This window comes from Hibiscus syriacus, unplaced genomic scaffold, assembly GCF_006381635.1.
Source record: "Hibiscus syriacus cultivar Baekdansim isolate YM2019G1 unplaced genomic scaffold, ASM638163v2 tig00110015_pilon, whole genome shotgun sequence".
NCBI lineage: Eukaryota > Viridiplantae > Streptophyta > Magnoliopsida > Malvales > Malvaceae > Hibiscus > Hibiscus syriacus.
In genome coordinates, this window is record NW_024062564.1 from 1,084,567 (window position 1) to 1,111,579 (window position 27,013).

Genomic DNA, 27,013 nt, shown 5'->3' on the forward strand with positions numbered 1-27,013 from the left:
AAATAACCTAATGAATTTTAATAATTGAAGGTTAATGATGAGTTAATTAATTGAGGAAGATAAGGTTTTTAATTTTTTTTAGAGTTAAAAAGATTTTATTTAAGACTAAATTGATGTTTTGATTATAATTTAGAGGTAAAATTAAATATTAACGTGTTACGTCATGGATATTGTAGAGGGCAAACTGATTTGGAAACGCTGCGTGTAAAGGAAGTATAATACAAATGATTGGGTGCGAGTGTTATATACCCTAAACAGCTTTTTATAGATAACAAGAAAAGCAGCCCCGGGGATCCAAAGGTAGTGTAATTACCGAATGGGCACTCTCCTGAAGTGCTACGAGCCTCTTTTCTCTCCGATTCTCTCCCTTCCCCAACTCACTCCGCTCGCTCCAACTCAGTACTCACTCTTTCAATCATCCAAAACGGAGAAATCCAATCCGACGTTGTTTCACCTCCTTGAGCACATCACCACAGCCGTTGATCAATGTCAAAGCTTTGGAGCCTGAGATTCCATCATCCGAGCTCTGGCTGCACAACACGATGAGTAAAAAGAAGGAATTTTTTAAGCCCAAAGTTGAAGGTCAAGTTGGGATGTACGTTTGGGGTGTTACCGCTTACGATCTCAGCCACATCGGGCATGCTTGTGTCTATGTTACTTTCGATGTTCTTTACAGGTCTTCCTTTACTCTCTTCCCAAATCCATTTAGTAAACTATTTTTTTTTTCAATTTGAATTTTATTTGTGATTGGATTATGTACTAATTGGAAATTTTGAATTTTGGTTTTGTGGGTTAAAATTGTGGAATCAGGCAGATACCTTAAGCATTTGGGCTATGAAGTTTGTTATGTTCGGAATTTCACTGATGTAGATGACAAGGTCAGTTTTTATATATATTCTTTGTATCTTTTAGCTACAAATTGTTGTTTTGCTTTTTCTTTTTAAGTTGATTTTTTTTTATTGTAGAATGTATAGTGTTAAAACATAAAAGGTATGCTCCCCCCATTTCAGTAGCAAAAACTGAAACTTGAAAACTTAAGTTTGAGTTTATTGCTTTGATCAAATGTTCCTTAAAATATTTTTGAAAGAACAAGGCTAATGATAGAACGCAAACTTATAAATTAAAGATAAAAAAATGAAGAATATAATGAAATGTTTATTCTAACAGAATTATTCTTCATAAAAGTAAAATTATTTTTTTTCTCAAAAAGAAAAAAAATGTTGTTGTTTGCTTTCTTACCCGGAAATATTTTTGGAAACCAAAATCAAGCTATAAAAGCAATAACAAAAGAGTTCCTTAATCTTTAGAGGGCATTTCATTTCTTCAGTCGATAGTTTTAAGAAACAAATGAGTTAAGTTTTTTATTGTTATTGCTTAATTCAAAATTTCATCTTTAAATTGTTACTGCTTGGGAAATTGTCTTTCAAATTGTTTTCTTTTCCTTCCTTTAAGATTTGGATGCCGACTATTCTCTTTTAATTGATATGAAAGGATAGCTGAGTTTGCACTTTTTCAAATTCTGTAGATAATTGCTAGAGCAAATGAATTGGGGGAGGATCCGATTAACTTGAGCAGACGGTACTGTGACGAATTCAATCAAGATATGGTGCATCTTCAATGTCTGCCCCCATCTGTTGAACCTCGTGTGTCAGATCACATTCCTCAGATCATTGATATGATCAAGCAGGTAGTTTCTGGACTATTGGTTGTATGTTTTCTTATTCATTGGCAATTAGCATTTCTTCTTTATTGGCAATTAGCATTTCTTCTTTGGCATGCTATATTGGTAATGCATGCAAAAGTTTCTATCTGTAACAATTTTTCGTTGCAATGCTGTTTATTGCCACTTTATTGCCTTATGATGGATGTTCTTGATACCTTCAAAAGAGCAGGGAATGATGCAAATTCTCAAAGTAATACACCCTGTATTAAAATTCTCGGTGTAAATATTTTGTAGCAGTATTGAATATAATTCATGATTTTGTTTATCGTTTCATGTCCTTTATGTTAGATTTTTGGTAATCTTTAATGCCTTGCTTGGAAGTTGGAACGAAAATTGGAAAGATGGAAAATAGTAGTATCATTCCTAATTGGAATGATTTGTTTTTATTCATGGGTATGGAAAATGATCACCTTTCCTACCGAACAGACCCAAAGTTTACTTTATTTCCACTTATGCACCCTTCTCTTGCTATAATTAGAATCTTTATTTGTGTCAGAAGTTCTAATATTGACCTATTTAACTAAGGCTTTGCAATGTCAAGATGAACATTTAGGCTTGTTTTAACTTATAATTACATTTGTCTGAATTGTTCTGTAGCTGATGTTTTCTTTCTTTTAATCTACAATGTGCTACCTCGAACAGATTGTTGATAATGGATATGCCTACAGAGTTGAAGGTGATGTTTTCTTTGCGGTGGAAAAATTTCCAGATTATGGCCAGTTATCTGGGCGGAAATTAGAAGATAATCGAGCCGGGGAGCGTGTTGCTGTTGACTCAAGGAAGCGAAATCCAGCTGATTTTTCATTATGGAAGGCAATCTTTATGAGAAATATTATGATACACCTATGTCATGCATGTATTATATACTGTATATACTACTATAAAAAGTGGAAAATATGTTGCGAGTATCACATAAAGTACCTGACTATCTGTAGATTAAAATTGTAGTTTTTCTTCATTATTTGTACCCTACAAGGCATGCATCAAATGTGAACTTTGCAAAATGTCTCAGCTTAAGTTGTTAAACAGTGGGCGGAGGAAGGAACCCAGGCTTTCCTAACTGATACCGTAAATTGGTGTGTTGGAAGATGTAAAGGAGGGTTTCATGCCACTGAGATAATAAGTAAATATTACATCAAACTGCATTATTTTTTGTTTTTGTTGCAAGTCTCAGTTTTGCAAAATGAATATATCCCTAAAATCATCCTTAAAGCTCATTATAATAACTTCTTTGAATGTAAATGTTTAACTATTATAATCAGTTTATGGTTCAATTTAACCTAGTATTATTGTTTATCTTGAATTTATGTCAACTTTGCCAGTTTTATATTTTAGATACAGGTGTATTGAATTTAAAAATAAGAATACTATATGTTATATGCCTATCACCAAGTAGGCTTTCTCAGCATAGTATTATTTTTCTTGATTATCATTTGAATATTTTTGCAGTCTGAAAAAGAAGGGGAGCCATTTTGGGAGAGTCCATGGGGACCTGGAAAACCTGGATGGCATATTGAGTGCAGTGCCATGAGTGCTTCTTATTTGGGTTACACTTTTGATATACATGGTGGAGGAATGGACCTTGTGTTTCCTCACCATGAAAATGAAATTGCACAAAGTTGTGCTGCATGTAAACAGAGTAATGTAGGCTACTGGATACACAATGGCTTTGTACTCTGAGAAAATGTCCAAATCCCTAGGAAACTTTTTCACGATTAGGCAGGTAGGTTTGCGATGATCTTCGAAACATAATTTTACTCTTGATTAAATAATAAGCTCGCTCGGATCTTTTTGTTGCTAATCATTTTTACTGTTTCTCAGGATATAGATCTTTATCATCCACTAGCTTTGAGCTTTTCTTAATGGGAACTCACTATCGATCTCCAATCAACTACTATGATGTACTACTTGAAAGTGTTTCAGAACGCCTTTTCTACATCTATCAGGTTACACGGTCTCTCTCACTTACTCTCTGTTTGTATATGTGTACTGAGTTGCATATGAAAAATTAAATTTTAGAAATTAATAACAATAAAGGGGAATGAGAAGATACAAGCTACTACAAAATGCAGAACCACAATCATGAGTTTCTACATCGAGACCTTATCGCTGACTTTTGAAATGATAAAAAGTAACTAATTAATGAGATTTCCAACAGAATAGACTAACGGATCTAAACTTGGGTATGACCAGGAGTTTCCATGATTTGTACCTCATGACCTGCGAACATTTACGTTTCCCCATCATTTAGAACAATATCAATTCCAGGAATCCTATCCTTGTCTATTCCAGAACCAATCACCTACATGAAAAAGCACAATTATTGTTATTATTTTGGTCATTATGAGCAAGATCGAAAGGCCTATTAGACTACAAATAGTTACGCCATATATGAGCTGATAATTTGAGAGGAAATTATCTGATATGAGCTGAAAGGTGACAGAAGTTTTTTTTTCTGAACATCAGAAAAGTTGGAACTTAAGAGATAAAGTTTTCCATACCTTTGCACCATACCTTGCTTTTAACTCCGTATTCCCACCAGTGTGGTCATGATGGTGGTGGGTATTCAATATATAGGTCAAATTCCAGTTTTTCGGACTCAAAGCATCAATAATTGGCGCAGCTTCTGAAGGATCAACGACTCCAACTGTGCCTGTGTCTACATCATGCAAAAGATATGCATAATTGTCTCCTAGACATGGTACCTGAAAAAAGAAGGAAAAAAAGCTAGAAAAAGTTCATAACTACTGCTCATGAAAACCAGTAATTATAACCTTCAACAAGAAGTCATCAAAGGACTCTTTTTTCATGTAAAAAATGATAATAACCAGTCAAGCAAAAGAAAAAGTTAAAAAAATGCAATTAAAGATAGAGAGAGGTTTGCTCACCAATTCAATTTGTAATGAGGAAGACATATTGGAAACACTGCAAAACTCTGCAACCCTAAGAGAGCGACTCGCTCCACGCAAGGTTTTGAAGGGAATTGATAGTAAGTGCATAAGGTCATACACAAGACCCTTTCTAATGCAAAGTTGCCTCTTGCCTGGCCAGAGGCAAAGCCCACTCCTCACCTAAAACATTGGAAACCAGGCTTGGAAATGTAAATACCATAAACCAACATATAATCAAGAAAACGGTTCCTGCAATAACGATCAACGGATTTTAGAGAAGCTCTGTGAAAAATAATAATGAAATTCCATATCGAAGGGTTTGTAGTTACAGTCGAGATTGTAAACCACCAAAATCTAACATTTTTATGGGAAAAAACCAATACTCTGCATGAAACGATTTCACAGGGGGATATCAATAATTTCACATACAAAACAAACAAAATTATCAAAACTCAAGCTTAGATCTAAACCAAGGCTTTCTTTTAACGACTTGAAGCCATGTTAGTCCCACTTTTCATTCTTTTTCTCCTGAAACACCTATGTTCAACAGATAATTGGACATGTATACAAAGGTACAATCCTCCAAATACATGAAAAAAAACTTGCAACAAAATACACTATATCACCCCATTCGCATGTACCATCACAAAAAGAGATTCATATCATCATATGGTGACAAAAAGGGAGAAACTGGTTATCTTTCTTACCACAAGTTTTGATTGTCCTTATTAAGGTAAATAAAACTACAGAAAAACACTTGACTGAATTTTGGATGATTGCAATAAAAGTAGGAAAATACGAGTAAGAATGTCACAAAAACCAAACCAAATATTACTAAAAGAAAAAAAAAACAGACTAGCAAATAAGCAAAAATAGGCTAACACTAAGCATGAGAAAAAAGAATAAAACAATTCAAAAACACCCATTTCCTTAATTAGCTACAACAGGGGGTAAAAATCAGATATTTACCATTATACTTTCATTTCTCTTCCAAAAATTAGATAGAAATTCAGCAGAAGAAAAAACTAAAAATGCAAAATGAAAGCAATGAAACAAACCCCGGAACAAGGGAAGGAGGCCATGGCAGATGAAGGTTTAGAGCATTTGGTTACAACTTCATCTTTCTCTCTCTCTCTAAAATGGGTTTACTTTCTCTTAAGAGGCCTGTCTCTCTGTAGAGAGATCAGAAAGCGTCTCTGGCACTCAATTATGTGTGTGTTTATGTGGGGGAGGGGCGGAGGAGAGATTCAGTTCAAATACAACAAAAGCTTGTTTAGTAAAAAAATAAAGATAATTAAATAAATATTTTCGTATCAATAGATTCCAAAAATATATATATATAAACAATAAATTTATTAAATATTTTATTTTTTTTATAGTATAAAAACTACAAACATATTTTTAAAAAAATAACTATTCTGTTTCGACCCGTCATTATACTTAGGAGACACGTATAATTTATTTCAAGTTAATTTTGACGTTTAAGCTCCAATGATAAGCACCAATCCACTGACTCGATAATAAAAAAATTATTATTATTTTTTGACATATTTTATTTAATTATTAAGAATATTAAAATTATGATCGTTTAATATTAAATAATTAAAAATTATATTTAAATATATATTATTTTTATTTATTTCATATTGAGAAAACGTTTTCATTATAAGGTTACCGTCGGTGAGAATTTAAAGGAACTAGAGCTCATGGATGATTCACACGTGCAAGTGTAGTTGGGCAGTATTGGCGCATGATTGCTATCACCTTTTGCGGGACATTGTTAGCTTCACCCACCTTTATAGTTGTCTTTATAACCATATGTGGTAAGGGGAGATAAGATAGTAGGTTGTTTCCAACACCAAATTGAGAACAGCTTTCGTAGGAGACCTCCGAATTATGAAATGCCCTCCGTGGGACTCGATCCCACGACCTCAAGGTTAAGAACCTTGTGTTCTACCAACTGAGCTGGATGGTCATTTCAATTAATTGATATAGTGAGATATGTCATTAAATTTTATTTATAAATATAATAAATTGAATTGGGACGATCATCCAGATGATAAACGCTGCAAAGTTATATCTAAAATAATTGAATAATAAATCATATATTAATGATTTAATAAAAAACTCTTATAGTTGTATAAAAATTGAAAAATAATGTTAGAAAATACTCTTAATATTTGATTAAATAGTTATTTTAATTATTATTTTTTAGAACATTTTGATCTCAATAATTCATTTTAGGATAAAAGTCTTATATTTTAAAACGTTAATAGTTTGTTGATTAACAATTTCTATCACGAAAGAAATCAAAGTTAAAATACTTCAAAAATAAAAACAAAGATCAAAATATAAAACATTAGTCCCAACTTTTCAAAGGGGTTAAAAAATGAAGTTCCAAAATCATTTGTCAAAGGAACCAAGTTTTTCTCTGATTCTGAATGTATCTTAAAAGGTGTTTTCCTTTGTATAATTGAAGGCAACAAATACAAATGCAACTTGCAAAGCTTTGCCTTTGATATGGTTACTGTGTTTATACCTCAAAAGTCAAGACCCATGTTGGATTGGATTTAATATTCACAAGTGTTGATTTAGTATAAGCTGGCCTCACTGCTGTTCATTGACACTCTCTACTTGCCCATGTCACTTTTACAATTTCATTTCGGCAGTTCGGATGGGTGGTGGTGGCTGGGATCCGCCGCTACCTAGAGCAGCAGCAGCAGATTCAACATGTGTTAGAAGAAATTCGTATATTTTCTTCCTTAGCCGATCAATTGCTTCGGATGAAACATGGGGCGTCGTCTCTCCTCCTTCTCCTTCGTCTTTGCTCGAACTGATTTCATCTAACCAGTCATTGACACTCTTCATCTGTGTCAACATCCCAGCTATTTGATCACTGTCGGATAAAGCGGATGTGTCGACATCGGCATCCAAGAATTTCTCCACAAATCCTAAGAACCAGTCCTGGGATTCCATTCGCAGCGTTTCAGCCAAGTCAACGGCCTCGTCAAAGCCATTTCCCCTTGTCCATTCTGGTGGTGGTTCGACCGGTACTTTCGGACCAAGGCCTGAAACATCCACTGCTTTTCTAAGAATACCTTGTGCTACAAGCTTAGAACCGATTACGGGACTGGTTTTTGCTTGGGCTTTTGCAGAAGCATTCTTCGCAGAATTTTCTAGAATTAAAATGTTTTGGTTGGCAGGGGTAGCCTTCTGGCTTTGAGCAGAAGCTTGTTAGATGAAACAAATAGTTGTTAGACTGTTAAAGCTAAAGTGGTTATCTTGTTGTTGGGCAGTTAACAGCCTTTGTATTTGCTGTTTATAAATCTCTGCATACATTACTGAGAAAAATAGTTCTTTGTTGAATAAAATAGTTCTTCATTCCTCAAGTTTCTATTCCTGTGTTCTAATATTTCATCAAAGCTGAAGCATGACCGGAAATTTAATTATGATCTTTGGTATATACCGAGAAGGTTGATAGATTGGTAGCCAATGCAGCTTGCACCCATGAAGCTGCATATTTCCGTCTATCCGATGTGACCTTCACTGCCTCTTCTGATGGGTTTCCTTCAGATTCCGGAGACGAACCAATTAGTATAGTTTTCGATAAAGAATCTGCAATCATCCGAGCATGATTCAAGCTTGCATGCAGGGTTAAGAACTGATCCACCGCAGGCTGAGGATTATCTTCCTTGGCAGAAGCAGTAAGATCAGAATATAAGCTGCAAGAAAAAGATGGTATACCAAAAATGTCATGCAAGAAAGCATAGAACAATTTAGTTAGAAATGATCTACCCACAATTGCAAAACATATTGTCAAATACGACCAAAATACCCAGAATCAGTCCACACTATGTTACGTAGCCTAAAGTTGTGGTATCAATTTCAAGTCCTAATTAGAATAGGAATTCATATGGTATCAATTTAGGGTCTATGATTTTCGATTTTAAAAAAGCTGTTCTTTCTATAGAATGGTTCCCATTTCAGCCGATTTCATTCAATTCAATGATTGACCAAAAGAAAATTTTATTTTAATAAATAAATAATAAATTGCATGAACTTAGCTCAATCAAATACTGATATTGATTTTTTATTTTTATGCAATGATTTGGTCTAATAAATTCGTCCATTTAGATTGTATCCATGTGACATAATGATAAATAAAAGGAAGAGACAAATTTACAAAAAACAATATTAAAAAAATGATTAGGAAAAAAAAGGGGGGGGGGTCTATGGGTGTCTCAACATGCACCATCCTAAATGTGTTTCTCCAGGTCTCAATCACATAGTATCCACTAAGACCTACTACAAAGAACATCGTATGTTCGGGAAAACAAAGTCTAGTGAAGAACTAAAACGAAAAACCAAGCATAATAGCTCTTACTGAACAACAAAACCTCACTTGTTTAGTTAGAGCACACACAACAGTGACATATGGAACTTGTTTTCTGGGTATGGAAGAGAAAGCTGGTCATGCCATTACCGAGGAATTTACATAACCCCATTGTGGTTCTATCTCTCTGCGCTTTGACATGAAGGCCAAAGCGGTTGGGAATTTGTGACCACTTTTGCTTGTGGAGTTTAACAATACCAAATGTATAAATTTCCTAGAGACTGTCGAGGTAAAATTTCATAATTTAGTTCTCAATTGTCCCTTTGAGATGAGATGCTTGCCTATTACAGACTTCAACTGTGCCAATGAAGGAATAAATACTTCGTTTTTCTTCACACTTATAAAAGCAAGAAATTTTGCTGCTATGACCGGAGAAGACCCTCTATTCTCAACTGGTTCCAACCCCATAAAGCCAAGATAAGAGTTGCAAATGTAAGATTGCTAAGCAATCAAACTAGAAAATTAAGACTGCCAGACTGGGATGCACTAGTTTATGTTAGCAGCTGAGCTTAAAGGAGAAACTGAATAATTAGATACTGAATTACTCTTATCTGGTACTTAGATCAAAGACAACCGGAAACAAAAGAGAAATAATTGTTCATGGAAAGTGTATAACGTAAAATTTTCCCGTGAACTCCATAAATTTTTTCATGAAGTAATACTAACATGATGGACTGAATTGTAGTTGGCACATTCTACAGGTTAAAGTTACAAACGTAAGTTAACACACACAGATCGTTCACAATCATTAAAAAGTTTAACCATGAAAATACGGCGAATCAAAATCCAGGCATTGAATGTATTTAATCCTTAGTTTGAAACTAAGAAAACTTGGGTTTTACTGCCAATTTCTATAATTTTCTTTGTTAACATGTCCCTTATCGTTAAATAGCCATACCTTAAACATCGTAGTAAGCTCTCTGAAGCAGCAGCCTCTTGCAAAGCTTCTATTGCCGCAGTTTGCGCTGCATCCCTATGTGTCAAGACCTCCTGTAACCAAAAACATAAATTTGGCATGAGAATCACAAAAGAAACTGTGTTGCAAAATGCTAGGAAGTGACATATATAAGTTAGTTTTAGTTAAATTTGAACTTCGTATTTTTTCTTCACTAGGAATTTGCTAATAGGAGATACAACCTTTTTACGAAAGATAGCCCTTAAAGAGACTTTCCCATAAAAACTATGAATGTTATCACGATGTAAAGAGTCATAGGTTCATACCCTTCCGAGCTTTGAAAGAGAAGAGGGGAGTGAACCCCATGAAACACTTGCATCTGTATATTTTTTACTATTTATCGGAACCTTAATCATGTTCCCCAGGCCACCATTATTATTAGTTAGGTCTCTGGATTTCTTCCCAATGTAAGTTCTTGGCTTGTTCGGTTTCTTGTGCTCATCCAACATTTTCTTAGTTGAAACCGGAGATTTACTCTCCTCTTTTAGTGACCTGGCAGATGTTTGGAGCTTAGCCTCCTCTTTGGAAAGCAACTTTTTGCTTGATGTGCTCATTCTAGGAACCTGGCCTCCGGGTTTTAATCATTACATAAGAGTAAAACAGCTTGAAATAATGTATTATTTTTTTTAAAAAAAGGCAAAATTACCAACAAATCAAATGGAATCATGTAATACATGTAATGTATTTCGTATTCTAAACCTATACTGGAGTTCAAGCATCATCTTAGGTTATGGCCTTGAGGAAATATTGCTACAAAATTTGAACAACTCGTATGAAACAGTAGAAATGGATGTAAGAGAAAAAATCAATCACATTCTGTAATCTCATATTTTAAGCTTACTAATGTTTTACTCAGTTAAGAGTAACAGATCGGCCAAATTAAAGATCACGAACAAGAAAAACATACCGAAGTGCTCCTAGATTCTTGCTTGATGTCATGCTTGCTAGCCCTCAGATCAGAATGCTCCCTACCCTTAACTTCCATATTCCCTTCTCAGCTCTTTCTCAAACCCTTGGCCCCTAATTCAATCATTTGAACAAAAGACTTGATCACCGGTACCTTTTATTTCTGCCTGCTGCTTAACGCCCGTGGTAAACTTCTCAAACGATGTTGGAAATGAGTAGCAACTTGTGGGGAAAGATGGAGTTGATCTCGAAATATGAACCTTCGATCCCCAAAGGTTCCTTCTTCGTATCCGAACTCAATACCGGTTTAATCGATTGCGGTTTCGATCTACTCAAAGAAGCCATTTTCTTATCCAATTGATCGTCCTTACACCTCCATTCGATCTACTCCCAACAGATTTATCTTTTTCTCCATTGTGACCACTACCTAAGACTTGTTTCGATGGCGACTCTCTCCCCAGTTTTCATACCCGAGCCACATTTACTACCATTACTAAGCAAGCCAAGAGAATGAGTTGCAACAATATCCTCAGGGCTCCCTACACAAGGGTGTCGCCCCAGAACCGGCCTAACCCCACGAAGAATGGGAACCGGGGAAGCGGATTCTAACCGATCGACATGAATAAACTAGCCTAATTGGATCTTATCACCAAGAATCAAATCATCATGTTCATCAGGCAATGATACATATGTAGCATGAGATGAATCAGAAACCTTAAGGTAAAAGCCCTGTTTAGGGAATAGCTCACCTCCTGCTAGTGCAGGAACTATACTCACTACCTGCAATAAAGATGACCTGTGCTCACCACCAACCTTCAAATCTGTGTTCATATGATGTAAGAGCTTCAAAAGAACACCTGGAACAAGATTTGCCATTTTAGGTGCCTCCAATTTGCATTTACTCTTTAGAACAAAAACCTCAGAGAACTAAACTCAAACAAGTTGTGTACTAAAATACATGGGGGAATTGAATCAAAGGAACTGAAAATAAAAGGACTCTGATCAATGCCCAGATTAAGAAAAGGAAAAACATTGTCTTTTACCAAAAGAAAAACCCAAACTAAAACAGGGAGAAACAAATTGTACTAAGATTAATCATAGACCCCTTTTATCAAATGAGATGTATTCAATAATTAGAAGTAACAAACAACAATAATGGTGGTACAATTCTTGAAAAATCCACCAAACCCGGATGAGAAAATAGATAAATTAATAAATGTTTATATAGAAAGAAACCCAAAATGGAAAACGTGAAAAGAAGAGCAAAAAACTGGGAAAAATAACTTTGGGTAGGCTTTATCTTTAGAACAAAATGCAACTTTTAAAAGAATATCAAAGATTAAAAAACAAAGCTTGGTTGCTGGAAATTTACAGGAAAATGGAAAAAAGTTGGAAAAGAAGAAGAAGAGAATAATAGATTGGTTGGTATAATGCATGATTGGCAACACAAGAAAGAGAGACGAAAATGTGTGTCAGAATCTTACACGTTCTATACAAACACATGCACCAATATATGATGAATGCAAAACTTCGAAACTGTAGTAAATAAAGGAACTGCTACATGCTGGAAAATAGAAATGGGTCTCAGTAATTCTTACAATAGCCTTATGTTCTATCAATTGATTAGACGGGTAATTCATAAAATAACTATAAAATAATATTTATTTTAAAAAAAATTAAATATATATAATTTTTAAAAGTAATACTATTTTATTTTATCATTCAAGTAGATTAATGAATATGTAAAAATCGTTTTCCAATAATGAGAAATTGAAAAAAAGTATTTTATATTGTGTATGCAAATGGGTGCATGTGCAGAGTAATTGGGGGTGGTGCTGCCTGTTACCGGATTCCAAGGTAATTGCTTTTCCTTAATCTTATTCTTATTTTATGGTAATTTATGTTTTCTTTCATAAATCTAATTGAATATGATAATGAATAAATAAATAAATAGTAGTAATATTTTTTATATATGAAATATTTGTATGTATTTATATTTTTCTTTTAATGTTAACCACATAATGGGAAAGCCCCTATTACATATTTAAAGACTTTAATTATCATACGAATATTACGTATTATAAAATTATAGTATTATATGAAACTTAATATATATTATATGATTTTTATAAATAATATAACATATATATATATATATAATCACATATAAAATAAAGCAGGACAGTGATTATATTGGCAAAACTGACACGATAATGTTTGGGAAATATATTATTTCTCAAAATAATGTTGTAATGTGATTATTTCCTCAAATGGGGTAATTGACACAGGAACATGGATCTCTTGGCGTCTTTAGCAGATTTATCGGCGTCTTCAGGTTGGTTCATTCATTCGAGGGAGATCTAGACGTCTTCAATACAATTGCATGCAAAATCAGATCTCTAGGCGTCTTCTACACAATTTGCATTCAAACATGGAGGTCTCGGCGTCTTCAAATTATTTTCCATGCTCGTCGGATCTGTCGGCGTCTTCCTTTGGTTTCCATGCTTGTTCCATTCAAACATGGAGGTCTCGTTGGCAGCCATAGATTTTTGAGCAAAACAAGGAAAGCAAGGGAAGATAATGGGTTGTAGGGTCCAACGTGAAAACTTTCCAACTTATGAGTGAGTTAGTTTAAACACCAAAAGCAAAAGCAAGGGAAGATAAAACGTACATTTTATAAATTTATGCAAAAGCAAAAAACATTAGGGCCCATGATTAATATTAAACAAATCCATACATTTATTATATAAAAACATTAATTTTATAAAGTAGCACTAAACATTAATAAAGGTTACAGGATCTATATTTATGCAAAAGTGAATCATGCACGCAAAAGGGAATTCAAGGGGTGAGTTGATAATAGGGCATGGCATGTGATTAAGTAGAGGATGTCTCGACGTCTTGGTCACTTTGGGTGGATTACTCGGCGTTTTCTTCACAATTTGGGGTGGAATGCTCGGCGTTTTCTTCACATGGGAGGGGATGTCTCGACGTCTTCTTCATAATAATGCATGCACAAGAGTTCGAAACATCTTTATAAGAGTGCTCGGCTCGGCGTCTTTCTTCATTGTGAGATAACACAAGCAAAGAGAGTGAGAGGAAGGATATCAGAAGAAAGAGAGCGAGAGGATCATCATCGTAGTCAAAAAAAATTGAGGTAATTTAAACTCAAGCCCTAGATCTAATTTTCTTCTTGTTTTAAGGTTTAGTGATTATATGTTGTGATTATATGTTATTACATTACATAGTTTGAAATAATGATTTATATGTTGTTACATAATTTGAAATAAGCTTTGGATCATTTTGGAACATTGTCAAGTTATGGTGACCGTTTTGCAAATTTTGTGGAATTTAAGGAATAAGATGTAAATTATTAAAAGTTTGTATACTATGCTGGAATTTAGTATTAGTATGCATAATTGGTTTAATTTGATAGAATTTATAAATTTAGGAATTATATTGCAAAGTTTGAAAATATTGAGAACCAAATAGTTAATTATTTGAAATTTATCTTTGAAGTTTATTTTTATTTTTTATTAAATTAGATAACATGTTATTTGAAAAAAAACAACTTAATATTTGATTGTAATATTTAATTTTTTTGTCTAGATTTGTTGAAACATGGCAGAAGAAAATGTTCTTTTGAGGCTAGATGGTCGACATATTTCGAGTCATTTGGGAGAATTGGTAATATGATCGACTTATTTTTTTTATTTAAGAACAGTTAATTAATTCTAATTACATGGATTAATAAATTACAGGATGACGAACAACGAGTCCTTCGTCCTCGACTTATCAACTGTGAGATGCCAGATCAACGTATTGTTGATAATTTGAAAACAGTGGGTTTTTATGATGTTGCTTTTGTAAGAGAATTTCGGTTGATCCTCGGTTTGATAAGTGCATTAATTGAATGGTGGAGACCAGAAACTCATACTTTTCATCTTCCATGTGGTGAATGTACGATCACTTTGGAGGATGTGGCTTTACAACTCGGGGTTCCTACAAATGGAATGGCAGTGGTGGGAAATACAGATCTTGACGTGTTTGCAACATGTGAGCGTTACCTTGGGAAGGTACCAGACAAAGATATAGCAAAAGGGTCACGACTGAGATTATCCTGGTTGGCAAATGAGTTTAAGCTCGATCCACAATGTAGTGAGCGAGACATTATATATACAACTCGAGCATATATATTACGTTTGATCGACGGAATCTTGATGCCAGATAAATCCAGTAATCTTGTCCATATACAATATCTTCCGTTTTTGGAGAACTTCTTTATGACCCGTCAGTATAGTTGGGGATCAGCAATATTGGCATTCTTGTATCGCGAGATGTGCAAGGCGTCATTAATTGTTAATGATGCGTATACGACTGAAATCAGTGGATGCATGATGTTATTACAATCGTGGGCGTGGTACAGAATTCCATGGTTAACACCGATTAGCCGAACTGCAGTTGACTTTCCTCTTGTCGGAAGGTAATTTTATTGATTTAAAATATTTTATCTTAAATTAAATAAAGAATATTTTGTAAATGAAAAATAATTATAGAATTTTATTTTGATTGGTATACAGATGGAGGCATAAAATAGAAAGAACGGGGTTGGCGCACAATAACGTGAAAGAGTTTAGGTTTAAGATTGACATCAAATGCAAAGTTGAGGTATATATAAAATTAATAAGTGAATTTATTTTTTATTATGTTTATATTATAATATTGTTATTGATTTATTTTGTTGATTTTTATAATTATTTAATTAAATAATAATTATATAATTTTATTTTATAGTTTATTTGGAGGCCGTACGATGATCAAGAAATTATGTCGTGCGTACCGCAACATGTCTGGAAGGGTTGTGAATATTGGTGTGCTGTTACACCATTGATCCATTTCATGTTTGTGGAGTTCCAATTTGCCGATAAAGTGTTGAGGCAGTTCGGCTTTCACCAACATATTCCAGTCATTCCAGAGAATCATGATGCTCTCCATCGATTAGATGGGCGGGTAGGGTCGGTGAGGCATGCCAACCATATCAATCATTGGAACAACAGGGGTTCATACTTGCCAACGCTCACTCCCATACAAGCAGATGACTTTGACTTCAAGAGTTCGGATTACCTGAATTATTTTTGGGAACATGGAAAGCCGTTCTTAACAACGATCAGAGAAAGACGACAATTTATAGAGTATACAGAAAAATTTGATAAACCCGAGAAACCAAGAAGGACTGGGAGTGGGAGTAGGAGTTATTCTCACCGTGGAGCAGAACAAGAGACAATGGATAATATCCCACCAGAATCTTTTGATCACACAAGATCATTTAGTCAAGTGGTTGGTGATTCTGGTGTTACGCCCTACACTCCTCAGCATGTTCCTCATCAATCACTCATGTTCTCTCCTATGTTTGGGGCAACAAATGATTTTGATCAGATGACATCTATGATGACAAGTACGAGTGTTTGTCCTCAGATGGGAGAGCATAGTGGTGGTGGGCATATATTTACAACACCAGAACCTATGCCCTCGATGAATGAGCAGGTTGGTTATGTTGAACAAACTCCTGGACAAGTGCAACGACCACAACGAAACCGATGTGGGCCTCAACATTATTACTCAACAACACCCCGACACCGACAAGAGTTGTAATCCTTATTTTAATTATTTGTATCAAATTAAAGTAATTGAATCGAATATATTTACTATTATTATATAATTAAATATAAATCATTAAAGTCAAGTAATTATTATTAAATCATTAAAGTTAAATCATTAAAGTTAAGTAATTATTTTTAAATCATTAAAGTTAAATAATTATTATTAAATCATTAAAGTTAAATCATTAAAGTAATTATTATTAAATCATTAAAATTAAATCATTAAAGTTAAATAATTATTATTAAATCATTAAAGTTAAATCATTAAAGTAATTATTATTAAATCATTAAAATTAAATCATTAAAGTAATTATTATTAAATCAATAATATATGTTTGTATTGACCGTATAACCATGTGCCATCTACTTGGACCATACGTTTGCAAAATGGAAAACCTTTTATGCATGACTTGAATGCCCAAAAGAGTCTATGGAATATTCTTTTCCCTATAACAAGTTGACCTTCTCGGTTGTATGCAGGCATGGTCTGAGACTTCACGATGGTTCCAGGTATGAATTGTTTCATAGCTCGTAACAAATTAGGTAACTCATTGTATGATGTATCCCAATCACCATATACCAACCTCCTTGCCTTCTCCTTCGCATGCCAAACAGGTTTGTATTTTACGTTGTATCCGAACTGATCTCGAATAGATGCAGCTAACACCGAGCAAGGAATCCTTAGATTTTGTTCAACCAAAACCTTCACTTATTGACAAATTACATCGGAGTCCAGTAGTCGGTGATCTTGTTCGATAGAGTTTTGCAAACATGTGTGTGGACCATTGTAACTTGTGATGACCCAAGCATCTTGCATCTGTATTTTGGACACTTTGATCAGCCACTTACACTCAGCCCATATTTAACACACTTCACGTACAACGTTTTCTGGTTGGACTCTACAACCTTGCAATCTACATGACCTCTTATGCAATACTCTTTAATCGCCAGTGTAGTTTCTTTTTTTCCTCTATATTGCTTCCCAACTGATAATTCACCAGAGTTATCAGACGATTCAATCATGTAACCTGAAGTTAAATGTGGCATCTCTGGGAATTCAGGTGCCCTCATTACTTCATAATCAATCTCTTGCATGTGAGGGGTAGGTTGATACGGTGTCGGATATTCACCAATATTGATATCAGCTTCATCACCATCGAACATGACGTCTTCCTCATCCAAATGAGGTTCATCAATTTCTTCATCTTCACTGGAATCTTCAAGTATTTCTTCCCATCGGTTTTCTGCGTCATACTGTGCGGCTCCAGATGTTCCACCAACTTCATTTGCACTTTCCAGCATCGCCACAAAGTTGTTCATCGACCTATATGTCGGGTTATCGAACTGTCTCTCAAAACCCATTTGAGATGAAGTTCCAACCGCATTTCTCGATAACCCAGGCACATTAGATATATTACACAACTCAACAAGTAACTCAATAATTGGAATATTTGTCGAGTCATGTAATTCAGCCATAGTTATTATATCATCATCTTCTACAACTGGTACTGCAGCATACCTGACCGGATTGGGACATACCATAAATCTATACCTCATACCATCAACAGTAGCACGAATTTTTCTTTCTATCCTCGCCTTCATCTCTACAAATGTGATGTCCCTTTTAAACATCATATTTATAGGTGTTTCAGGCTGAAAAATAACCCCGGCCTCGTTTTCCATCATGTGTCCATTGTAATGGACAATCTTGAAAAACTTGTTGCTCATTTTCTCTACACGTAAAAATATAGATATTTAGAATAAATTACATTCTAAATTATAATGGATAATTAATAACCTGCAACCACCAACCTACCGAGATGTTAATGGATTATTAATAACCCACTAACATACTCGATTTATTACTCAAAAACAAAATCATAAATATAGTTCATTCTTTAAAATCAAAAAAAATAATCTAATTAATTTCTATTTAAAAATTAAAATAATGGACGAATTATAAAAATTACATAAAACTTACTATAAATCCGATTTATTTCTTCCTTTGTTCAAACTTTTTTCTCTTTTTTTCCCGAAATAACTCTCGAAATCTCGATGTAAGCTTTTCTTCTCTTCTCTTCTAACTTCTCCTCGAACTCACTCTCTCACTCTCCCAGACACCACTATCCTCCTATTTATAAATCATATTCAGTGTATTAACAACACCATTATTACTTCACATGCGCACATATTATGGAGTGATTTCCGATTACTACACCACCATGCAAAATTTTCTATTGATTATTGCATGCATTATTGCTTAACTTGTCACATTTCTTTCTTTCACTTTATAAAATTAATACTTTTATAAATTTTCTTCTAATAACAACAAACTTTTCTTTTATAAAACATGTGCTTGCTTTCGTTTATTGCCAGGGACCAAACTTTTCTTTTATAAAACATGTGCTTTTGTTTATTGCTAGGGCCCAATACTTTTGCAACATTTTATAAAGTGTATGCTTTTATATAAAATTTCCTTTGGCATTATCGGTTTCTAACTACCAAAATTCATTGAATTATTGGCTTCCAAACTAACTCATTAGCATGCATTATTGGTGGACCTGCATGATGCTGATGAAGAAGACGCCGAGAACTCCACCCCAAGGCTGAAGAAGACGCCAAGAACTCCACCCCAAGGCTGAAGAAGACGCCGAGAGCTCCCATGAACATTTTTTGAACGAACATATATAGAAGACGCCGAGAACTCCCATGAACATCTTTTGAACTAACATATATAGAAGACGCCGAGATATCCGATAGTGAATCCCACACCTCTGAAGACGCCGGGAAATCTTACTTTTCTGTAACAAACACCCCATTTGGAGAAATAATAGCATGAGTATATTATTTTGGGAAATAATATATTGGCCATGCATTAACGTGGAAGTTTCCCCTTATTATATTTGGTAAGTGTGTGAAAACTGACCTATTTGGGAAACTTCCTTAAATTCCCTTGAAAAGAACTGGTAATCCAACTGATGTAAGTATTAATATGATTAAATTGTTAGGTACGATTTTGCAGATGTGACTATCATATATAAAGCATCGTCTTATTTTTTTCAGTTATTAATTTGAAGAATAAATTAAATTTTTAAATAACACGAAAATTAATTGTAACCCAATTAAATATATTATATATCCATATTAAAAAATTTACCTAATTTCTTCGATGGAATCAAATTATCTAAGTGGAGAGATTCGACAAATATGATCCATAAAATAATTTATATTTGTCAAATAACAAATATTCTGACAAATTCTCTTCATATTAATTATTAGTTTGTCACTGAAACCATCCATAAAATAATTCATTGTGGACCATTATTAAACAAATATTCTGACAAGATAATGTTAATAATACGTTTAATATTTGATAAAATAATCATTTTATTTATTATTTTTTGAAATATTTTAATCTTAATATTTTATTTTTTAAAAATTGATAGTTAACAAATGAACAACGTTTTAAAATAGTGAGTCTACCTAAAATGAGAGGGTCCAATTAAAATGTATGCATGTTTTGTTTAATGTGTTTGCATGTTTTAGTGCCAATCTAGAATTTAGGCTTAAGTTATTTAATTAATTCCCCAATGAGATTAGTCAATTTTGTCCCTTAAACCTTTGGCCTACACTCTATATAATTATACTTGAGATTATTCTTAAATCCATTATATATGTTATTTATATTAATTTTCTCTAGGAATCTCATGCTTTTGCATTGTAATTAACCAAAACAAATTATATCCTCCCAACTAAATCTCCCATGTCACAACCCTAAATAATAATAAATTAAAAATTTAAAAGAATTAATTTAAGAACAACATCACCCCATTTTGAATTTAACTTATACAATAATATCACCACAAAATCAATATTTTTTGAAGATTATAAGATTCAACTATTATATTTTTATTTAAAAAGGAAAAGTGCATAAAACTCAAACGAAAATGATCAATCATATATTTTACCCTAAAAAATATGAGTTAAAAGGCTTGATTTAAAATTAAATCAAAATGCTCAAATAATTTTATTATTCCATAACATCACCTGATTGATTAAATTAACCGAGTTATTTTTCATTTATCTTCCATCTAAATTAACTTATTCGATGCTTTTAATTAGAATAAACAGTTTAAATGAAAAGTTTGATCCATCATTTTAGTTAATTTTAAAGAAATTTTTTTGAGAAGAATATGAGTGTGTAAATTGGATTTTGGACCCAAAAGAAAAATATTAAGTCATTCGAACAACTAGATTGTATGCAATGAGGAGGAAAAATGGGAAACAAAAAGTGCACAAAAGAGATGCAAGGAATTAGTCCAACTAGATTATATGCAACGAGGAGTGAAAATGGGAAACAAAAAGTGCACAAAAAGAGATGCAAGGCCTTACTCCAACTAAATAATATGCATAACCAGAGAGAAACGATCACGGTTTAACCCGAATACATAGGTTTGATACAACGTTACCTGCAAATCCTCTCGAAAAAACAGCAAAACCACGGCGAAACTATGATGAAATGCACTTACTTGCATCACACCCTGCAATCAGTTGCCTCCAGAATGTTTTCTACTTTTATTCCATCACAGCAACAGTGTGCAACCACTAATTAACAACCGAAAAAATATTTAATTCGCATTTATACTTGTGATCTGTGTGCAACAAATAACTCAGGCATCAAGATTTTCCAACTGCAATAGAACAAAAAGAGTACAAACAAAAAGCTTCACTTCAATATCTCCCCCCTTTATAACAATGGAAAAGACAAACCAGTTTTGAGTTTGGACTCTGTAATCAATTATTATGTATTCTTTTCACTTGTCTTCACAATCACAACATCCTGCTAAGCGACTTGATAAGTGATTTTAGATTCTTTCTTGTAGACTCATCACCCGTGAATCCCAGTATATCAGAACTTATATTCTGCAATGGTAAATGAAGAGAGAGAGACAGGGACAGGTGTGAAGTTGAGATTTAAATAAACAATTGAGAGGAATAGTAGTAGCAGGTAAGTAAATTTTTACCTCGATATTCTTCAAAGTGAAAATTAGAGTATAAATTGATTTTTGAATCAATTCAGTATTCTCAGGGGTCATAATGGATGAATGCACCCTTCTGCACAGAAAGGAACTGTAGTTTTAAGGCCATACATTAAAGATGAAAAAGTGGGCAGCCAAGGCACAAAATGAAGGGGGTCAAATCTTGTTTACACAAACCGTCTTCTTCCCCTCACATCATAATTAGAAAATTACATCTTAGTATAGATCAAATTCAAAGTGTCCACACTAATGGCTGATACTTCCACATTACTAAATATTTATTGAGCCACAGCATTTTTAAAGTTGCTACTCCAAATTCAAGGATCTAGAATGAGTTCATGATGCAACATCTACGACTGAGTTTTAACTGTAGGAGCAAGGATATATACCTTGATAGCTGGAGTTCGATCATTTAGTACTTTTGTTTTAGACAGTGGGTAAAGAAGATAAGGTGGCTGCTTGTAATTATTAAGCGTCAGGGTTGATTGTAGCAATAATATAATGCTAACTGTAGAACACAGAGGAAAAATCATAAAACGACCCCATAACATGTAGTGGAGGTGGAAGATGACACATGTAAGATGTATGAATTAACATCATTGTTTGATGCATTTTCAGAAATTACCTAGAAAAATAAAAATCATGTGCTAGACCTTTTATTTGATATTCTGTAAATATTCATAACCCAATTACTTTGAAGTTTCACAATAATTTGTTCATAAGATTCAGATGACAAAGATAAAAGTGTCTTAAAAACAATTCTCAGTTATAAGCATGCTGGCGTAATGTTTTTTTCTGAAAACAATTATTGGTTATAGCATGTAGGAGCAACTCTTTGTAACAAGCACATCTTAATAAAATTATACCCAAGAAAGAATAGAGAATTCACCTCAAATCCTCAGAGGCTTGGGTTAGGCTTCTGGTCAAATTCTCAACCTCCTTAAGCAGACCACTATCATGAAGCTCAGCCAACAAAGGTTGCACATCTTCGGCCATGGCTTCAATCTGAAAAGTCACTACAACAAATTCAAAATTTTGAACATGAAAATCCATCAAAATTTTAGTTTAGAATGTTTATCCAATCAGTTAGAGCACAGAAAACGTACAGACATAAACTTCTAGATTTATGCACATCAGGCTACAATGTGTAATAATAAATCATTTAAACAGAACTCATAGAGGGGCAAAAAGAAAAGGAAAAGATAATGAAGTAGACCCATTCACTTCTTTTGTGATTAATAGAACTATCAGAAATAAAACTTAGAAAAAGAAACTTCACCACTAAGACATAAAGATAAAATGTAATAAAACATTGCACACCTTTGTGAGCAGGGGCTTTGCATCCTGAATAACAGCAGCAACTCGCTCAGCAAGTTCATAGATGTTGACAATACCGATTTCCTCCATTTGACGAGCAAGACGGGTGACAATCCCTACCAATGCATCCAGGCTTACCCCTTGTTCCCCCTTTATCTTTTGCCTATCACATACAATTAAGCCTTCCTTAATGCAGTCAGCATTGAGAGGTCCAACTGAAGGTGACGGAATTGGATCCCTTGGTGTGATGTCAATCAAAGTTTCCATCAGAAGACCAGATTGGTTGACCTCAATCAGTGAATTTCGAGGTATAATAATCTTATCATCTTCAACCTAAGAATGATGGCAGCAATGTAGGTGCATACACAAACCAATCAGAAGAAAATATTACAGATTTTTTTTATCCTGAAACGTACCTCAACAACTGCTTCTATACTTTTCAGGGAGGGATTAACACGTACAACATTGCCTACAGTCACCCCTCTAATCCTAACAGGTGTTCCAGTACTAATACCTGATGCCTGAGCAAATTCAAACACTGCTAGGTACTTTCGGAATTTAGAACGAATCTGAAACCCTCTCAACCAAGCCAGACTAAGCGCAAGAAGCACAGTACCCGACACAAAAAACAACCCAACCCCACCTTCCCAAATGCTTCTACGACCAAACCCAAAATCACTCAGTGGACGTAAAGTTTGTCTCCAAATATTCTGAGGAATATCTAAAACAGCAGCAAGTGGATTCTTTTCCTCTGAAGAAAGTGGCGGTGGGTTATGCTCAGTACTGGCAGACATAACTCTAACTTTTGCCGGCCTCATTCTTGGTTTAGGTGAAACAAACGGCAAAACTCTCCGAGAAGAATGTGGGATGGTGGTCAAAGTTGAAGATGACAAAGACGGGCACGTTGGAATCTTGAATAATGTATTTCCAACCATTTTCGGAAATTTGAAAGCAGAAAGCTATGAGTACTAAGAAATCTAAACTTGCTAACAATACTATCCCTTTTAGCTAAATACAGAACAAAACAATGCAGGTTCTCTCTAAACATTCAGCGGCTGAGGCTTCCATTTAACTGAAAGGCAACACAATTGAGATTCCATCAGTTCAGCCAAAAATACAATTCCATGAATAAAACAAAATTCAAGCTAAATTGAATACTTATAATACCGTCAATCAAGCTTGAAAAAACAACCAGATCAGTGACTCTTCGATGTAGCATTAATCAGCACCACTCAAAACAGAATGAAATTAAGAAGCAAAAACCTAGGTTGAAGTCGAAAGAAACAACTCCAATATCTATTAAATTCAATTCACAGCGGTTTTAAGGGAAAATGAAAAGAAAGAAATCGAAAGAAAGGGGGGAATCAAGTCCTTGATATTAAAACTGAAATTCATCACATTTTTTCAACAATAACTGAGGTTCATATCAAATAACTAGTTCAGTAAAAGGAAGTTAGGAACCTAAGATTTCACAGAGAGAAACAGAAAAAAGTATAAGCAATAAATAAATTGAAAATTAACAGTTGAGAGATATCTTACAGAGATTCTTGAAATTTTCTCTTAAACCAAACAGTTTAAAAAGAAAGATGTATACAGGTTTGGTGAGTGATGAGTACCTTCAGAGCTAGCTAGGGCTTTTCATTTCACGAATCAAAGGCCGTATTTCAGTCATTTTGTTGGAAATGCAAAAGACAAATAAAGTGCTCAATGGTTAATAACAATAATAATGGTAATGATAATGATAATAATAATAAGAGTAAATTCCAGCATGGTCACTCAACTATGAGAAAATTTACAATTGAATACTATACTTTGTTAAATGTGTAATGGACACTAACTGTAAGAAAAAGGATAAATTACATGAGATGTCACTCAAGTATAATTAAATTTACATATCGATCATTCAACTTTCAATTTTGATTCAGTTTTGTTGGGTGCTCTTTTGTAATTTCTTTCAAGCTGGTGCAAAATCAATTTGTTATATTTTCGTTCGATGTCAATATCAATGATAATGTTGTGCATTGTCTACATTACACTGTCATGAACCTAGAATCCTTTGGAGCTTTCTTCTAGTTGATTGTTGGCAACTCAATGAACCTTTGGTATCAATTGTTTCAAATGAATAAATCATTTATTCTTTTGATTTAATGTAATGCATGGACAACAATAACATTTTAAAGTTAAATTGTCGTTGAAGCTGTTATGCTCAAAAATCATTTTGGGTGTCAAATTTAGAAATTGTATGAATAAAATCTTTTAAGTGAATGAAAATAAATAGTGTGTGTCAATTTATGTTTAAGGATGTCAATATTCTTCTAAAAATACTTTAAAAATCATAACTTTAAAAAATTAACATATTTCTTTCCAAATAAAAAATTTATATTGTAAGATCCTTAAAAAAAATCATTAATCTTACTGTGGTAGATCCCTCTACTTGAAGGCCTCGTTTTGATCCATAAAAATGTTCATAGATCTCTTATCATTATATCGGGTCCTAAAAATACTTGTTGATCAAATTTAGATGTCTTCATTTGTACAACAAGATAAGCTCCTTGATCGAAACCCTTGAATGAAATGTAGAAGAAATTGCATTATTTTTGGGCTCTACTCAACTATAATAGGTGAATTTCTATAATTATAACACCTTAAACTCGATCCAATGATGATAGGTATAAGATGTAATATCAAATCACCGAATTGATTGTCTAATTTAAATTTTTTCTCGTTTTGATAATTAAACATATAAATACAATAAGTGATACTAAAATATTAATATTCATAATGATTGTAAAATTATTTGTATAAAATTCGGAGCACCGTGATATTGTATAAATCAAATTAATATCAGAGTTAAATATTAAATACAAATAAGAGTTTTATGAATACATATATCTTATAAAGTAATCAAGTATCGTACTCTAGTGATGATGTTGGAAGTCATATAACGATGGTAAATTACGAAACAACTCTAATCTACCGACTTAAGAATAAAAACGTCTAAACATTGAGCTTTACAAGTTTACTAGTACACTTCTACTTTATTATATTACGTAAAATTCACAAACATGTTTCATTATCCATAGACATAACATACTTATCATCAATCATTTATCAACCATTAATATTCTCATGCACATTCTAATTATTGACTCTAGGACTAAGCTATAAAATCATATCATTATCACAGTGTTACATAATTTTATATCACTGGATAATAATAAAATATAATAATAATCAGTCACAATTACAAGGGCAAACAAACAACAACATTTGGTGTCACCTAGAGGTCAAGTAAGCTACGATTATAATATCAGATGATATGGAAAATTGGTCTTACTAAATAATCATGTAATTAATAATGAGACCCAATGTTACATAAGTAATTAAATATCAACGACAAAGATAATATTCGATCTAATTAAGTAATTAAGCATTGTTCCACCGAACATAGGTATAAGTAATGGTTGTATGGTCTATTTAAATCCATTTTAATTATTGGATATTTATTTGAGTATTTGAAATTAGGTTTGAGATTTTTTTTTTAAAAATAAGGTTCAAAAATTAATGAACCCAAGATTAAAATCCAATGTTGATTTGCGTAGCCCAAACATCAAGCTGGGTTTGTGGGAATTGGAAATTGAAAAATCATTTCAATTTATATGACGTATGGCCCATGAAGCAATGAAATAAGTTTGGATACTTGTCCAGCAAATCAGAATGCAATCGAAACATATTGAAAGTTGAGTGGTATTTTTTAGTAGTTATAAAATAATATATTTATAATTTTTCTTAATTATTGATAACGTATAAAACCTGCAAATGTAAATGCTCGAACCTTTAAAGAGAACGACATTTCCTTCGACCACTGAAGTCAATCAATAGGTTCAACAAGTTTGATGTTTTACAAATCTTTTAACACTTTACTTATATTTACTAGTTATATAATTTTTAAGAATATATTTTTCTATATAAAATAATTTTATTCATCCACATCACAGGTATAATAAAAGTATAGTGTACACGTTAATTTTATTCGATATTTGATTTCTTTTGAGGTCTCGAATTCGAACAGTTGTGTCTGTAGAGTGTGTCCACCCAAGACTATTAAAATAAAAACGATCGTACTATC

The 27,013-nt window shown here is 33.4% G+C and overlaps 2 protein-coding genes and 2 pseudogenes across 4 annotated transcripts; 1 reads left to right on the plus strand and 3 right to left on the minus strand.

Moving 5' to 3' along the window:
- Positions 1 to 316: 316 nt before the first annotated feature.
- LOC120212771 lies at positions 317 to 3,727 on the plus strand (annotated as a pseudogene).
- LOC120212698 (hydroxyacylglutathione hydrolase 1, mitochondrial-like) lies at positions 3,724 to 5,794 on the minus strand. 2 transcript variants are annotated; one of them, XM_039210918.1, is made up of 4 exons: positions 5,673 to 5,793; positions 4,612 to 4,794; positions 4,225 to 4,428; positions 3,724 to 4,025 (listed from the first exon to the last, which is right to left on the minus strand). In XM_039210918.1, the coding sequence occupies exons 1-4, from the start codon at positions 5,694 to 5,696 to the stop codon at positions 3,954 to 3,956; spliced, it is 483 nt and encodes a 160-aa protein (XP_039066849.1). In that variant the 5' UTR covers positions 5,697 to 5,793; the 3' UTR covers positions 3,724 to 3,953. The 2 variants fall into 2 exon arrangements, with proteins under 2 accessions (XP_039066849.1, XP_039066850.1); XM_039210919.1 differs by having other exon boundaries at positions 3,933 to 3,943; positions 4,238 to 4,428; positions 5,673 to 5,794.
- Positions 5,795 to 7,221: 1,427 nt separating this feature from the next.
- On the minus strand, positions 7,222 to 11,938 carry LOC120212772 (annotated as a pseudogene).
- Positions 11,939 to 21,079: 9,141 nt separating this feature from the next.
- Positions 21,080 to 24,585, minus strand: LOC120212699 (protein TRIGALACTOSYLDIACYLGLYCEROL 2, chloroplastic-like). 2 transcript variants are annotated; one of them, XM_039210920.1, is made up of 6 exons: positions 24,501 to 24,585; positions 23,301 to 23,956; positions 22,888 to 23,217; positions 22,457 to 22,572; positions 21,553 to 21,643; positions 21,080 to 21,451 (listed from the first exon to the last, which is right to left on the minus strand). In XM_039210920.1, exons 2-6 carry the CDS (start codon positions 23,817 to 23,819, stop codon positions 21,359 to 21,361), a joined length of 1,149 nt encoding a protein of 382 aa, XP_039066851.1. In that variant the 5' UTR covers positions 23,820 to 23,956; positions 24,501 to 24,585; the 3' UTR covers positions 21,080 to 21,358. The 2 variants fall into 2 exon arrangements, with proteins under 2 accessions (XP_039066851.1, XP_039066852.1); XM_039210921.1 differs by lacking the exons at positions 21,080 to 21,451; positions 21,553 to 21,643 and having other exon boundaries at positions 22,451 to 22,583.
- Positions 24,586 to 27,013: the final 2,428 nt, after the last annotated feature.